This window comes from Phoca vitulina, unplaced genomic scaffold (assembly GCF_004348235.1).
Source record: "Phoca vitulina isolate PV1807 unplaced genomic scaffold, GSC_HSeal_1.0 scaffold85, whole genome shotgun sequence".
Taxonomy (NCBI): domain Eukaryota; kingdom Metazoa; phylum Chordata; class Mammalia; order Carnivora; family Phocidae; genus Phoca; species Phoca vitulina.
This window is the reverse complement of record NW_022589788.1, coordinates 2,133,761-2,145,243: the sequence shown is the minus strand read 5'-3', so window position 1 is coordinate 2,145,243 and position 11,483 is coordinate 2,133,761. Positions and strand designations below refer to the sequence as shown.

The 11,483-nt window shown below is 42.5% G+C and overlaps 2 protein-coding genes across 3 annotated transcripts in view; one reads left to right on the top strand and one right to left on the bottom strand.

Moving 5' to 3' along the window:
• The window catches only part of MFSD10 (major facilitator superfamily domain containing 10), a 631,579-nt gene that overhangs the window by 486,987 nt on the left and 133,109 nt on the right, over nucleotides 1–11,483 (top strand). The gene's annotated exons all lie outside the window — the stretch shown is intronic.
• The window catches only part of HTT (huntingtin), a 140,015-nt gene that overhangs the window by 121,527 nt on the left and 7,005 nt on the right, over nucleotides 1–11,483 (bottom strand). For both annotated transcript variants that reach the window (XM_032395577.1, XM_032395579.1), the window contains exon 2: nucleotides 5,335–5,418. In XM_032395577.1, coding sequence (XP_032251468.1) covers nucleotides 5,335–5,418 — 84 coding nt within the window. The remainder of the gene's footprint in view (nucleotides 1–5,334; nucleotides 5,419–11,483) is intronic.

Here is an 11,483-nt window from a genome sequence, read left to right as displayed (position 1 = left end):
TGTGTGTGTGTTTGTGTGTGTCTGTGTGTGAGACCTCCCTCTGCCTCCTCCTCATAAGGACACACATGTGGCTACATCTAGGGTCCCCCCAGACAACTCAGGACAATCTCGCCATCTCACGATCCTTACCTTACTCACGTCCGGGAAGACCCTCTCCCTTCCAGGCACATGTACACAGGATTCCAGGGATCAGGACCTGCTGTCTCGGGGGCAGGGGCACTATCCGGCCGAACACAAGCTACAGCCAGCCTTTATGCCAGTGTTGTCACACATTCTACTTCCACATGTCATAAAGCCCCAAAATATGTGGTTATTAATTTTGCTGCAAGCAATCCATTAACTTTTAAAGAGATGGAAAATGAGGAGGCAGGTCTTCTAGTCACATGGCGCCAGGTTACCATGTCCCTGCTCTCTGATCCTCTGCGTGGGTCCAGATTCCTCTCTCATCTTATTTTCCTTCTACTGGAAACACTCTGTACTATTTCTTAGAGTGGCTGCCTGCTGGACATAAATTATTTCAGCTTTTGCGTGTCTACTTCACCTCTGTTTTTGAGAGATGGACTAACTGGCTATGCGGTCGCAGGGTGTTTTCAAGACTTTACAAATGACGCCCCACTGACTGCTGGTGCGTATGGTTTTTCCAACAAGGAATCTGCAGCCACTCTCACCTTTGTTCAACGCAGCTCTTTTTAATGTCTTGTCTCTCTATGTAACACATTCCATCTTTTCTCTAGCTTCTCAAATACATAAAGTAACTGTTTTCATGGTTTTGTTTTTTATTTTTTTTAACCATCTGTGCAATTTCTGAGTCAGTTTCAACTGACCACTACGAATTTTATTGTCCTGCTTATACGCACTCCTGAAAAGTTTTGACTGGACACCGGATCTTCTAATTTTTACCTCGTTGGGCCCTATATACTTCTGAATTCCTATAAACACTCTTGAACTTTGCTCTGAGATGCAATAATGTTACCATGAAAGAGTATAATCTTGGGTTTTGCCTGTAAGCTTCATCAGGCAGGACCAGAATAACATCTTAGTTTAGGGCTAAGTTAGCCCCCATCGTGAGGGCAAACCCTTCTGCATCCTCCAGCCAAGGCCCAGGAAGGATACCTGTCCACTGCGGCTGGTGTGAACAGGAGCTCTTCCACCAAGTGTTCCAGCAAGTGTTCCTCCTCATCCTTCTAGGTGATCCTACCCCAGCCCTAAGTTTTATCCTTATAAGCACCTGCACTTCCATAGGAGCTAAAGACTCAAGAATCCCTCCCTCTGCAGGCTCCAGGGATCATTCTGTGCAGCGCTGTCTTCTTCGGGATTCTTCCCAGCTGGCTCTAGCTGGCAGCTCTGTCTGTCTCTTCAACCATGCACCCCACGGCTCTGCCTGGGTTTCCCCTCCCCACATAACTCCTTCCACACAGTAACAGCAGGGGAGGGGGGAGTCATGTGGCTCCCACACTTTTCCATTTTTCGAGGACTGCTGTTGCTCTTTGCCTGATGTCTTGAAAACCATTGTCACATATATTTTGTCCATTATCAACTGTCTTAGACAGGAAAGTAAATCTGTCTTTGGTATTTATCTTACCAGAGCAAATATCTTTCTTGATATTTTAAATTTAAGTTGTTAACATAGTGTTAATAAATTTTCTGGTCACAAATACACATTTCTAATAATCATCTTTTATAAAGTTAACTAACATTCCCTTCTATAAATGTATCTTACTTTTTCAATTCCCCAACTGCTAAGTCATTATTTTTAATTTTCTAATGGGATGAACAGCACTGCATGGACATTGTCACACACTTTCCCAAGGATAACGTCCTCAGGTGAGACTGCCACAAAGATGACAGTCTGAAGCTTGATATTTTTGCCAAACTGCCTTTTTTAAGAAGGTTGTATCACTTCTGACAAAAATCCTTAGTATTTCTTGTTTTTTTTTTTTTAAGGTTTTATTTATTTATTTGACAGAGAGAGACACAGCAAGAGAGGGAACACAAGCAGGGGGAGTGGGAGAGGGAGAAGCAGGCTCCCCGAGGAGCAAGGAGCCCGATGCAGGGACGCGATCCCAGGACCCCGGGATCATGACCTGAGCCGAAGGCAGACGCTTAATGACTGAGCCACCCAGGCGCCCCCTTAGTATTTCTTAATGTTTGTCAATTTGATGGATGGAAGCTATTCTTGTTTTCACTTTGGTCTCTTTCCCCTGATGACTAGTAAATGTGAATATTTTCCCACAGGAAACAAAAAATACATGTCAGCTGTCAGGTTTACTGGCCCACACATATTTCTTACTTCCTGAACCACCTGGTCATGTTCTTTGCCTGCCTTCCTATTAGGCTGACAGTCTTTTCCTTAATGACTTATAATTGCTCTTTATACAGCTATTAAATCTTTGATATATATGCCGTCAATACCATCCCCAAGTTGAATTTACTTTCAAGTCTGATTAAGGTGGAGTCTGACATACTGAACTATATTCCAGTCAAAACAATGTTTTCCTTTATATTATTAGTCTTCCTCCGCCTAAGATCAAATATCCTATTTTTAATAATAATTTCATTTTTTTACATCTAAGTAATTAACCTGATTATGTCTGTTTGCAATATGAGGCACAGACATAATTTTCCTCGAGTCATTTGGTTCAATAACCTATCGCTTCCCTATTCATACAAAATGTTATCTTTACCATAAATTCACACACACAGATGCACACATACACTCTCCTAACTTTCTATCCCAAACCTTTAATGTCTAACAACTAATTTAACATTGTGTACATCACCTCTCACCATACTGCTGATGTTTCCGATTTTCTTTGCAACATTCATGTATTTATTCTTGCGGGTGAACAAGTTCAAAAATACCCCTACTAGAACTCTGATCAAAGCTATTTAAATTTATGGGTTAATTTAGAGAAAACTCAGCTTTATAATAAAAAGTCTTCCATTTAGGAAGGAAAGTAGTCATCTATACCTTTCAAGAAAGCCAACAGCAGTCCACATGTTTTCTGCATATTTCTTGTCAGTTCCTTGAAATTCTCTATGTTGGTGCCACTGTGAATTGGATCTTGAATCCTGATATCTTCTGACTGACCTACGCTAATATGTGGGAAACCTATGGATTTCTGTATATTTATTTTTACCTAACCACTTTATCAAGGTGCACACGCTTAGATAAGGGTTCCCAAGGTACTCCCAAGACGAGACTTGTGAAAAACAAATCCCTACACTACACCTGAACAGAAAATATAAGTGTGTTTGGGAAAGAGGACAGTGAGGTATCTTCATTACTGTATTTTTGACAAATTTTCTGGATGATCTTGACTCTCATCCATATTTAGGAACTAGTAGGTTAGACCACCAAATTGGGAGCTGAAGTACACTAATAGTCACAATATCCATGAAGTTTTAGATGACTTCCCACATTAAAAACTCCAGAAGCTACCACTGAAATAACCCCACTGGAGACAAAGTTAGTGTATCACAGAAGCTACAGAAATGTATCAAAGATTTAGTTATATTCAAGGAGAGATCCCAGGAAATACCAGCTATAAGAAAGATTTGATAAAACACTATATACATAAATAAAATATCTACTTGAGCTCTACACTCTGAAATTCCTGCAAAGTATGGAAAGTATCTTAAAACTAAATAATTCTTTGGTCTGATGACACCAAAGACGACCTCTCTGGATCCATAAAATATCCCATCAACATGTCCCTCTGTAGAACAAGAAGCATAACTATCAGCATTACTCCATAAAAACAGAAGAAATACACTACTGTGAAAACCACTAACAGCTACTATTTTGATTTAAGATGGCAAACTGAGCCGCAAACCAATCCTAAGATATCCCAACATACTTTACTAATATGAAAATCTAAGCCGACATTCCATCAATTCCACTGAGAATGAGCAAAAGAAACGGAGTAAGTACAGAGCAGGAAGCATTCCAAGTGGAAGACAGCTCATCTTTTGGGTCCGTAAGCTTTCACAGTGAAATGTTCCTGGACTCCCGGATGCTGGAGGTCAGATGGGCAAAACTCTGCTAGGGCAGCAGGAGAGCAAATGTTTGTCAGGGATCTAAGTCACTTCACATGAAAGCAGTGACACCTGGTAGCTCTGGACAAGACCCGTCACAACCCTATAGAGCTCTCGCTCCCATGCGACTAACAAACAGGGATGCAGTGTCACCCAATCTCACAAGAACCCCAAAAATCAGGACTTACAGTTCACAAATGCAGACTGAAAGAAGTTAAATTTATCCAAAATCAGCTGGCTTATAAGGAGTAGAGATGGAATTCAAACCTTTTTTTCCCTACTTTTATCACAGTGTTGTTTTCTACAACAGCACACTAACTTATAATTTTTATTTTCAGCACATACTCTCATTTGTTATTTCATTTGCTTCCCACATTTCTACAAATTAGAAAGAGAAATCATCCACCACATTTCCCAAACGATGGAACAAGTTCAGCTAAAATGAACTATTATATGCGAAATCACTTTGAAAATATAAAATACAAATGCAAGGTGCCATTAAAAATAAGTGAGTCACTAAGTTTCTGTCAGTACTAAAATCAAGATTATTATTCTAACAGATTATAGAGAGCTCTTTCCAGCTTCCAAGCAGGACAATAATGTGAATTACTTGTTCCAAGAGAAAGAAAAGCAAGGAGAGAAGTATTTCACCCATATCCAACCAGGTAACAGAATTCAGAAACCTCAGGCACATCTGTCTCCTACTGAGGCCCTAGAAACAGGCCTGAAATATTTACCCTCCACAGCCACTAGGAACAGTGGTTAGAAAGACAGACAACCGAAAGCAAAGAGAATGAGGAGATTTAGCAAAGACAGAAAAGAAGATGCCACGAGTTCACCACAAAAGAAAGATGAAGCAAGGGAGACTGGCCTACAGTCCGCTGCCCAGGGCCCCGCAGATCCCCAAGCGCAGGTGAGCAGGCGCCGGCCACTGCTGGGCGCGCCCGAACAGCAGCAGGGTGCCAATGAGAAGCAAAGACAAGACATGTCACTGGACAGTCTCCTGCCTGTTCCGATTACTGCCACAATGTAAAAATATCAAACAGAAGATTTTTCAGTGATCACAGTTACCAAGAGTGCTAACTAAATATAAACACCCGTTCAATTATCATAATGGTTACAACTATTGTTCATTAAGTTACAAAAAGGAGTATGACTCCGTATAGCTATAGCCAGAAATATGAGAAAATGGGCCTTTAAATGTCTTAAGAGAACTAGGGAGACAAAGAATATTCTAGCCCATTAGGAACAAAAATATAGTCTTAATTTTTACTAGAAAGTTCCAAGTGCAATTACCTGAGTGACTGTGCCACTATGTTCTCACATATTGTGAGACAATGGTTCACGCGGTCCTTCTTGGTGGCTGAGAGCTCTTTCTTTCTAAAAGAAAAAACAAGGGAAAGTGAACATGTATTGAATTATCCACTCCACCGACTTCCACATATCATTCATTCATTCCACAGCACTTCCGGACCACCAGGAAGAAACCGCATACTCCATGCTGGGGGCAGAGTGGGGTCAGCTCGGGGAGGCACAGATGAGCTCAACCGAAGGCTTCCTAAACTACACGGCTCCACAGAAAAGTTGGGTGATGTCACTGATGCACCTATTTTTCCCATTTTAGAGGAGAAACTGCAGTGCAAACAGTGACTCGCCCAAGATCACACCGATGGAAGGGGCACGTGATTCAATGCAATGCAGCATCATCGCTACTCTTCATACCAAGCTGCCTCTGCTGCTCAAAATCACATTGTAACTGACGGCTGACCTCCCGCTCGTGGTGGGGAGACTGACCACTTCTACACCCCCAGACAGCTTGGAAGAAGCCTCCTGTAAGGACTTCTGGGGCAACACAAGGAGACAAACAGCCCGCTCAAGATCAGAGTAAAGGTGCTTGCTTCCCACCCACACTTGCGGCTTCAGACACCTTCAAAACAAGGGACAGAGGGATGATCCAAAGAGGAAGCCAAAAATTAAACCAGGCTGAAGAACTACATTCAGAGAAGAATTTGAGTGTGGTTACCAGCACCTCGTACTGACTAGAAACAACTAAACCAGAAGACTAATAGTTTTTGAGGGAATTATATTACCAAAGGGGTAGGGGTCTAATCTGCGAACACCTGTGACTGTTAAGTCCCCAATGCAACCTTCAGGCTCCGAAAAGTGCATCTGAAGGAACAGGCTATTACAAACTACACAATCCAACGAAGGCAACACCTCCAAAAGGCACTTCAGACGTCGCTGGAGAAGAAAAGGGGCAAGGACAAACCTCCAAAGGGGGAAGCCAGGAGCCAAAAAGAACAGGCAGGGGTTTCGAACAAGAAAAGAATCAGGGCCTGAGTGAGAAGCCTTCTTCATGGCAAGTAGACAGAGGGCTTCCCAATGAGTGGCCAATTATGAGAGACCGTCATTACAGGGACTGGTGAGTATGTCTTTCCCACTGGTCTCTTTCCTAAAGAGGACTTTTACTAGTAAGTTAATACTGCAGACTACCTGCTAGTCATCCACCCAAACACCAATCTTTCCTTCTTGGACACATGCCCCCCCAATTAGAAGTTCCATTGCTTAGCCTCCCTGTAGGTAGGGAGAGACACACGCCTTCATTCTCACAGATAAAATGGGAATGGAAGTGATATATGGAGGATCTGCCTCACCAGCTTATCCTGGGTATCTCTCCTTCTAGTCCCTCGAATTACAACAAACGTGCCTAACACCCAGTTTTTGATTGTACAGATAAAGACAAGAAGATTGCAGAACCAACAGGACGGGAGGAGCCTGGGTCCCTAAGTGACCACAAGAAGCAGAGGGTTCTCACCTCCGATCCTCAGGAGCCACCCACTTCAAAAGCACTATAATGGAAACAACCTAAATATCCTTCACCCGGTAGACGGACGAACAAACCCCCACAACCAGACAACAGAATACTGCTTGGCAGTAAAAAGGAGCAAACCACTACTACACACAAGGTGAATCTCAATGTACCAGATTCAAGACTACACAGTGGTGGATTCCATCTATATAATGTTCTGGAAGAGACAAACTACAGGAACAGAAAGTGATCAGTAATTTACAGGGGCTGGAGAGAGGAGTGGAGGCAAAGAGGTAGGGGAAGCTTGAGGGGGTGAGGAAACTGCTAAACCCCGACTGTGTAGTAGTTACCTGCATTTGTCAAAGCTTACAGAACTGTACACTAAACAGGGTACACTGTGCTATTTGTAAATTACACCTCGATTTAAAGAAGAAAGTGCTCTGAGAATTAAAATGTTCTCTTCTTTAAACCACCAGATTAATTTCTCCATTACAAAAGCTTACAATTAATTTGCCCAGTGTAAGACCGCCATCAAGAAAATTCAAGAACATTGACCATTTTAAGCATTTAGGAAGCAAACTAACTCACCTACCCATTACCTTTTGATTTCCAAAGTGAAAATCTGCCCAAGGCCTTAAATGAACTGAATTCACATACCAGGGTACCAGAAAAGAGTAAAAAAGTTACCAGCTTCACAGTAATTACACACATGCCTGATCGAGAACTGGCCAGGCCAATGGAACATTTACCTTTACAGAGTAATAGATACAAATACCAGTCTTAACAAGAACTTTGCCTCCCTCTTCATATATGGGATAAACCAAAAGAATACAGTGAGCAACAAACAGCACAGCTGTCAAGGCTGCACCTGATTTCAAGAAGACCCACCTTGCCAGAACCTGAGTAAATGTGCATGAAACGAGCAAAAAGTCAAAGACAGAATATGGATCTCACCCAAGAAAATAAAAATACATTCTTCTGTTGTCTATTTCCCTCTCTTTCCTCCTCCTTGTGGCGCTCCCGGGGGAAACGCTGTCCTATTCCCCTGGGGCTCCCTCCCCCGCCCCGCAAGCCAGCCTCCAGGCCACTCTGGTAACAACTGCTCCAGGAGTCGCCTTCCCAGGATGACAGACTAAGAGCAAGGGCCAGAGCACGTCTGTTACTAGCACTCAGCACAAGGCCTGCACTTCACAGACGTTCATAAAAAGCCGACAAGGAAATGGCTAAATCAACATTTTCTGTAGAAGAATAAGTAAAATACACATTAAAATGGGCTCAAAAGTTGAGTCAGTCTTTCAGATAGGATTCAGAAGATAAATGATAATCACTTTGAACCTGAGTTTCTGGAACCAAGAGATGGAAAAAAAAAAAAAAAAAGTAGAAACAGCAAAGCTACTAAAAAAAAAAAAAAAGCAGCCTTGGAGTGACCCCTACTGGAGCTCAAAGGCTGTGGGAACCGGAGCCTGTGCAATCCCACCCGCCACACTTTAGACAACCAATCACAGGTCTCTTAGCAGCACCTTCCATGATTCTTATTATGAAAACAGAACAGTATACTTTCTATCTACAGCTAAGAAGAAAGCACACATATTTCAAGTTTCTCTTCTTACCTGATTCACAATCACTTCCTAGCAATGATGAAATTTGAATCTTTTCCACACAAAAATCGATAGCCCAAGAATCACAAAATTCTGCAGGCAGACAGTTTTCAATGGTGCTAAACGTGCCATTGAAATTCAAACAATAATTAGTAAGTACTTGTTTTGTGTGAGAAGCATAAACACAAACCATCTGATTGCTACCAAATACTTTAATTTTGCTCTATTTTTCTCAAATCCATTGTCATTGCCAACGTGGCTAAACGTGTGAAATTGACACATCATTAAAGAACTTCACAATTTTACTACATCAGAGTCAAACTCTAAAAAATGCCTGCTTAAAAAGGCAGACAAGTGTAACTAAATCCTGTAAAAAGCACCCCCTCTTTTATCACACTGAAGAATACCCATATTTTAAAGTGTGGGATCAAACTTTACCCTCAGACACCCCAACGAAGAGACATTAACCAAAACTATCAGAAAAGGGGAAGAACAATCATTCCAGTATCACCCACTCAAAGCGACAAGCACACCACATAATGCACACAGCACAAGCTACGGCCCCGTGGTGCCCGCTTCTAAACGCAGTCTAACCAGGCCCGTTAGAACAAGGCCTCAGGCTACTTTCCAGTCGTCCACATTCCCCAGCCTTCAGGCAACTCTGGCCACTCGGAATAACGCCGTTGTTTAGGTCGTGCATCTTCAGACTCAATTCCTGTATAGTCTATGGTCCCTGCTTGAAATACCTCCTTGCTATCTTATTTTGTCCAATAAGCAAACTTGGAAACTTAGAAAACCACAACCACTTCATTCCCCCATGGAATTTAACTCCGACTGATGAACTGATATGTCAAACTGGCTTGTTCTACATGAAAAGTAAGTATGGAAATTAAGGAAAAAAGGGAACTGCCTTTCTGAGCAGGAACTAGATCAACAGGTAAGCAGTCCTGACTCTTCCAACTTGGGTAAATGCAATCATGTTAACTTCACCTTCAAAACGCAAACAACCTTCCGACCGCCCCTCTTCCGTGCTAAAGCAATCTGCACAGAAACACACATTTGCAAGGAGGCACCTAAAAAAGGCCAGGCCACAAAAGCATGCTAGGACCACATTAATTACCGAAGAATGAATTCTAAGAATGGGAATTCAAGCTCTCATCTAAATTCTTATTGTTAATATCATGTTATTTTTTAAGACCCGGCTTGAAAATGTAGTTCCAAGTGGAGGGCTGGCAGGGGAAAGGCCTGGACTCCACAGGAACTTGGAAAACGCTGCTTGCCTTGCACTTTTCGGGCTCTGCACACTCACCTGGTGGAACCTGCACAGCCCTGCCAGCGAGCAGGACTGAGGCCTCCCCACTGCCCCCGCCTCCCGCCACTTCACTTGCAGCAAGTACGGTACTAATGTGAGTGGTCCTAAAACATTAGGGCTCCTTCAGACAGATTTTAAGAAAGAATGGGATACCAAAAATCATTCTGGAATTATGTGTCATACCTAATTTAAAAATAAAAGTGCTGTTTGATTAGGGGGACCAAGGACTAAGATTTCCCCAATCTACAGTCTGTGTCATAGAAAAGACCATTAAAATAAAATCTTTCTTGGAGCATCTGGGTGGCTCAGTCAGTTAAGTGTCCAGACTCTTGATTTTGGCTCAGGTCATGATCTCAGGATAGTGAGATCAACCTCCCGTTGGGCTCTGCGCTCAGCATGGAGTCTGCTTGTCCCTCTACTTGCCCCACCCTGCCCCGCTTGCTCTCTCTTTCTCTCTAAAATAAATATTTTTAAAAAGTAAAAAATAAAAAAATAAAGCCTTTCTTACTGGTGATCTAACCAAATACAGTAATAACCACTACCTAAAAAAGGTGCATTTCAAAAAACCAATCTGTTAAGCTAAATGAAAAAAGTCTTTTCTTCATTATGTGTATGTGTTTAGTTCTATACAATTTTATCAGCTGTGTAAGTTTATGGATCCACCACAGACATAGAACATTTCCATCACCACAAGGGCCCCTCCTAGAGCCACAGCGCGCCCCCCCCCTCCGCCCTCTACCCACCACACTCTCCCTAACCCTGGCAATCTCTCATCCAGTCTCATTTCCTAAAACCCTGTCCTTTCAAAAATATTACATATTAAAGAGTTTGTAGCCTTTCAGGACCGGCTGTTTTCACTGGCATGATTTCCTTAGGAGTCACCTACGTTGTGGCAGGTATCCGGAGCAGCTTAACCATTCACCTGTCAAAGGACATCTAGCTGCTTAACCATCAGCAGGAGCTTAACCATTCACCTGTCGAAGGACATCGAAGCTGATTCCACATTTTGGCTATTATGAGTAAAGCTACCATAAACATCTATGTACAAGTTCTTACATGAACAGAATTTTTCAGTTCTCTGGGATAAATGCTCAGGAGTACAACTGCCAGGTCAAATAGTAATTGCACGTTCTGTTCTATAAGAAACTGCCAAACTGTTTTCCAGAGTAGCCATACTACTTCCCATGCCCACCAGCAATGATTAAGTGACGACCCAGTTTCGGCCGTGCCAGCATTTGGTGCTGTCAAAGTGATCGTTTAGAAACATAAATTAGATCATTTGTTTTACCACACAAGTATGCATCTGGGCAGAGTAAAGCCCAAAGTCCTTATTACAGTGGTGCACAAAGCCCCATTTGGTTGACCCTAATCTCTAATCTCCCACCTCTCTAACCTCATCTATTTCTGCCCTTCATTTTGCTTCAGCTACTGGCCTCCTTACTATTCCTCAAATATGAACGCACACTGTTTTCTGTTCTCTCCCTGGATCTCTACTTCCAGATATCCAAACAGCTTGCTCCCTCCACTCTGCTCCAGTAGAACCTTCTCGGTGCACTTATGCCCTAAATAAAATTGCACACCCCTTCTCCCCCTTATTCTGTTTTGTTTTCCCCATAGTATTCATCACTATTGGTCTTGTTCGCTGCTGTAACCCCAGGGCCCAGAACACGGCCTAGCACAAAACCAGCACTTGGTTGAAAGGGCTCCTTCCAGGTCATCAAGTCCA